The sequence below is a fragment of the Pteropus vampyrus genome, unplaced genomic scaffold (assembly GCF_000151845.1).
Source record: "Pteropus vampyrus isolate Shadow unplaced genomic scaffold, Pvam_2.0 Scaffold19, whole genome shotgun sequence".
NCBI lineage: Eukaryota > Metazoa > Chordata > Mammalia > Chiroptera > Pteropodidae > Pteropus > Pteropus vampyrus.
In genome coordinates this window covers 6,754,137-6,759,573 of record NW_011888800.1, presented here as the reverse complement: position 1 = coordinate 6,759,573, position 5,437 = coordinate 6,754,137, and the positions used below count along the sequence as shown (strand labels likewise).

Below are 5,437 nucleotides of genomic sequence, written 5' to 3'. Positions count from 1 at the left end.
CTGCACCCTCTTTGTTTCCCTGCCCTCATGTGGCCCTGACATCCTGATGGTTTTTTCTTCTCATCTTATCTTACATCCTGAATTCCCTTATCTTTGACAGACTAACTGATGGATGGTGACTCCTGTAGGCCAGTGAGATGTGTCAGTGCTGAGAGGGAAGAATGTAAATAAGGAGACTCACATTATAAATAACGGGCATAACTAATTTTTGTGCTGTATTTCACCAGGGCCGAGCTGGGTGCTCATGCGGAATCCCACCAACTTCCAGTTTTACAGCTGAGGAAACAAGCTCAGAGAGGCTCCATGCATGAACTTGTCTGTGTCCTTCTGTAGGCATTCATGAAGTTTGCATGATGGGTCCCCAGTCCATCACTAAGTTTCGTTAAATATTACTCCCTAAATAGCTCTCCAATCTATTCACTTCTTACTATCGACAACACTCCTCCCCCCATCAACGTCTCCTAACTGGTCTCCTCCAACCCTTCTGCACCCTCTGATCCTCTCTTTATCCAATGGCCGAGGTTATTTTTTGGAAATTTAAATCTGAACATGTCAGCCTGCCCAACCACTATTGCTTAAGATTTTGTAGTGGTTCTCAGTGCTCTTAGGATAGAGACAAAACTCCTTAACATGGTTCACAGGGAACCCTATAGGTATTTCCATCACTTCTGCCTCATGACCCCCCTCCTCTCTCTAGTCTAGCCCCATGGACCTTTCTTGTACTTAGTTTCTTGTACTCACCATCTCTCATCTGCCACAAGGCCTTTAAATATTCTCTGCCTTCTGCCAGGTCCATTCCTGTTGGCCTCCGTGTCTATTTAACTCCTACTCATCTTTCAGAATTCACTTCGAATGTTACCACTCTCTAGGTCACACCCTCATTAAAAATTCTTATAGCATCTCTTACCTTTTCTTCAGATTGCTAGATATAGTTGCAGTTTTATATTTGTCCGATTGGGTAATTAATGTTTATTTTCACAGTAGATTGGTAAGTTCTGTGAAGGCAGGGACTGTGTCTCTTTTGGATCACCAATACCTGTTACTGAGCATAATGATTGGCCTAATCATTGTGAGCTAGAGGAGCTCACAAAATCTTCGTTAAATGAGTGAGCAAAACTCATTGACTCTTTTGATCTGGTTCTGTTTCTTGAAAAATCTCCTGAACCCTTCAGAAGACAGGAAACAGAAGAGAAAGGAAACTATCATCATAATGCCTGCCCATCACAGTGTCAAAGTAACAGCAGAGTCTATAGGCTGCATTTTAGAGGCTTCCCTTCCCCTGCTCATTTCCATCCTCTTCCAAAGAGGGCTTGTAATGAAGCCACTACGGAGGAGTCCCAAGGCCAGCCTTTGCCGGACAGATCCTCACCAGGAAGGCAGGGAGAATGGGAAGGTGAAGAAAGGAAGGGAATCGATATCTACTGAGAGGGGACTCTGTTTTGGACACCATGTTAAATGTTTAAATACATCGTCTCATTTAATCCTCCCCAAAACCCCATTTTGCAGATGAGAAAACAGACTTAAAGAGGTTGTGGAACTTGAATGTCATAAAACCAATGCAGGGCAAAATGGAGTTTGAACTCAGATATTGGCCTTCCTCCAGAGCCTGGGCTTTTCCGGGCTCATATTCTGGCCTCCAGCCCTCAAACACCTTCTCCACCCTGTTAACTGAGGGCTTAAAATTAGTCCTAAGGACTCATCTGTTGGCCTTTATCTGAAGCCAACATGTATGACGGTTGAAGTGGATACATTGGAAACAAACCCAACATGATAAAGGCAATCACTACCAGACCTAAAAAGAGATATATAAACCAAAATTGGAATGTGGAAAGTAAAGGAGATGGGGTCTGTAGTGCAAGTAAGTGAAAGAGTTACTTTCACATCTATCATATTGAGGAGATTAAGAGATACTATCTAAAATGGACACATTCATAATATTGCTTAAAGGGATATTGGTAATCAGAGGCGAACTAAAAACAAGCTGTTGATGGGGGTGGCCTCTGGGGAGTGGAGCTGAGGAAAGGAGAGAAACTTTCATTTTTCATTTGTTTGTTCTTCTGAAGTGTTCAAAAATTACAGTGCTCTTCTATTCTGTAAAATTTCTTAAAAGCTTAGAAATTTTTGTTACAAAAGACTAAACAAACAAAAATACTCTTTCTTTAGAATGCAAGTATGTCTAGAAATAGTCCTTGACACCTGGGCAAAACTTAGTCTGCAGGTTTCCTCTATGTCAGGAAGGATGTGAGTTGGGGGAGGATCATGTAATGATAAACATGGCATCCTAAGCAGTCACTTCTGGGGAAGAGGAATTGGAAACAAACTTGATAAATTTACCTTTGAAAGCACACAGGGCCGGGCTAATAGAGGAGATCTTTTCCCTCACATATTCCTAAAGGCAGCTCACATTCAGGCATACCCAGACATAAAAGGGTACTGACTCCCTGAGGGCCACAGATAACCACCCCTCTAACTATCCCTTCTAGATTGTCTCCAGCAATGCCACACTCTGAGTAGGAGTTCCTGCCTGCCAGGGACACTGCTCTTGCATAATCCATCTGACTGCAGCTTCTCAGGGCCCAAGTGGATCCCAGGGAGGTGGAAAGTTCTCAGGTGAGCGTGAGTCAGGTCCTGTTCCAGAGATAGCCATAGAGCACTAATTATAGCCCCGCACCCCTCAGGACCCAAGGGCCCCTTTCTCCTCCCGAGGCATGGCACCCTCTTGACCTTTGCTCATGTACATTTTATGTCACTTTGGGCCCCAGCAGCTGCAGAAAGGGAAGCTAGGGCACAGCTCAGCTCGGGAGTGCTGCTCACTGGCGGCAAGGAGCCAGGAGTCTGGTGTTCCCAGCAACAGACAAAGGCCTGTTGATCTTTGACCCTTACCCCTCCCAGAGCCTTGGCTCTCCCTCCTTCCCTCCTGCCTTCCTTTCTTCCTTGCTGGCCTCTCCTTCTGTTCTTTCTCCTCACTTCCCAGCACCCTTGCTCTGGCTGGCATTTTTTCCTAGGTCCTCACCCAGGCCCATCTTTCCATGATGTCTTCAAGCCCTGCTTCCTGCACATCTCCTAACCTGGACAGGGAGAACCCAAGTAAGAAGGTCCAGTGGGCTTCTGAAAGGAGGAGGATGTCATCCACAGACTCAGAGTCAAAATCCCACCCTGACCCCTCCAAAGTGCCCAGGTCCCGGAGACCCAACCGGCTGACAGTGAAGTACGACCGGGGGCAGCTCCATCAGTGGCTGGAGGTGGAGGATTGGGTGGATTTGAATGTTCACGAGCTCTTCAAGGTGGGTAGCACGGGGAAGGGTGGGAGGACATAGGGGCCTGGGGCTTCGCCAGGAGTCTGAGAAAGAGCCTGCTGGGAGACCTCAGGAGGAGCTGAAGGGCTGATGTGAGATACTGCTAGGGAGAGAAAGCTTTTCCTAGCACGTGGAGCATGGTTTTGCAGTCTAGAAATCTGGCCTCTGGTCTGGGCTCTACCTCTTACTCTCTTCATAATCTGACTCTTTAAAGCTAAGTAGATACACATGGCTGATAGCAGATCTTTTACCATCCCTTAGACTTAGTTTCCTAATCTATAAAATGAGCCTAAAAAATGCTTGTCATATCTCCTTTAGGACTTTTTTTTTAATGCCAGTTTTTTTTTCATACTATATATACATAATTTTTTTTAACATTTCATTTTTTTATTTTCCCCCTTCCCCCTCCCTACTGGTAACCACTAGTCCATTGTCCATGTCCATGAATGTCTGTTTGTTTGTCCTGTTCATTTGTTGCTTTTAGGTTTATATTCCACATATGTGATATCATGTGATTTTCAACCTTTTCTGTCTGGCTTATTACGCTTAGTATGATTATTTCAAGGTCCATCCATGTTGTTGCACATGGCAGTATTTCATCTCTTCTTATGGTTGAGCGATTTAGGATTTTCTGATGCTCAAATGAGATAATAGGAGGACTATTCTTTATGTATGTCTTTATTTACTCTCATCCTCAACACAAATACATGTCTAGAGCTACATTGTCCAATACTGTAGCTATCAGCCATGTGTATCTACTTAACTTTAAATTAATGAAAATCAAATAAAATTAAAAGTTCAGTTTCTCAGTCACATAGCCACATTTCAAGTGCCCAATATCCCCATGTGGCTTGTGGCTACTGTATTGTCAGCACACACATAGAACATTCTCGTTATCGCGTAATGGATGGCACTGGACTAGAACGTCAGAGTCAGAGTAACCAGCACTAACACCAGGAGCTGACCTAGCCTTGGCCCTGGCTCTGACTGACTCCTTTCAACCCCACCCTGGGAAAAGGATGGATCTTGGCCCCTTGTCACAGGAAGTGGCACTTTCTTATACAGATACTTCCAAATCAGGATCCTAGAGTCATAGCAACCTCTGCTTCAGTGACTACAATAACACTTTGAGCACTTAAGTATGTGCTAGGCACAGTGCCCAGCGCCTGACATGCATTATTTCAATCGGCCTCTCCGTGACTCCATTAGGTAGGTACTGTTTTACCATGGAGGAAATAAAGGCTTAGAGATGTTGAGTAACTAGCCCAAGGTCACACAACTAGGAAGCTGTGGGACCTGGAGCTGCTGCTGGGGCTCTGCCTATAGAACTTGCGTACTAATTTAAGCATCTAGTGGTTCTCCACACCTGAAGTACTTCAGAAAGAAACCAGTGCCCTAGCTGTACCTCAACTGAATTTAATTTAAATCTACTAGAGTGGGGCCTAGGCACTGGTCTTTTTTATAAGCTCAGTTGATTCTAACATATGGCTGGCAGAGAACCACTGCACCAAGCCAGAAATCAGGAGTCCTCCTTGTCCACATACCACAGTCCTTGTTTCTCCTCCATTTTGAATCAGGTTTTTTTTTTTTCCTTTTGGAAGTAGCAATGATCTGTGATTCTTTCAGTAAGGGCTTTACCAGCAGCCCTGTGGTTGGGGTTGGGGAAGAATGATGCATGTGGCCCAAGCTTTCTTATGAGATTTACTGGGTCATGTGTCAGTTTGATCCAGGTGTTGACCATGTCCCCTGAAGCCTCCTGGGCCCAGTTGTGGGTGGTGGAAGATGCCCTGGAGCTGGGAGCGGGAGAGGCAAACTTTCTTGGTCTGTGTCTGCTCTGACCTTGCAGGACACTTCCCCTGCCCTTCACTACTACCAGCGCCCTCCCTCTTGGGATCAATTTCAATTTCAGATAGCTGTGCACTAGCATGAAAAATCTCATATTTCAAACACCTCAGAGAAAATCCTGCTAGGCATCAGAAGAAGAGATTAGCCGAAGAACTTTGTTTTTGCAAGATTAAGGTCTGGGTGGGGAGCTGTACAATAATGAGCTCATAACATTGGAAAACAGGACATGTGGGTGGACTGCTTCCAGGTAATTACTGAAATAAAATACCTGGCCTGCAGTTGCCATGGCAATTGTC

At 44.9% G+C, this 5,437-nt stretch overlaps 1 protein-coding gene across 1 annotated transcript in view; it reads left to right on the top strand.

Moving 5' to 3' along the window:
• The window catches only part of PPP1R14D (protein phosphatase 1 regulatory inhibitor subunit 14D), an 18,837-nt gene that overhangs the window by 4,431 nt on the left and 8,969 nt on the right, over nt 1-5,437 (top strand). Inside the window, exons 3-4 of the mRNA XM_011354926.2 lie at nt 2,484-2,610; nt 3,006-3,284. Coding sequence (XP_011353228.1) covers nt 3,030-3,284 — 255 coding nt within the window. The 5' untranslated portion in view covers nt 2,484-2,610; nt 3,006-3,029. The remainder of the gene's footprint in view (nt 1-2,483; nt 2,611-3,005; nt 3,285-5,437) is intronic.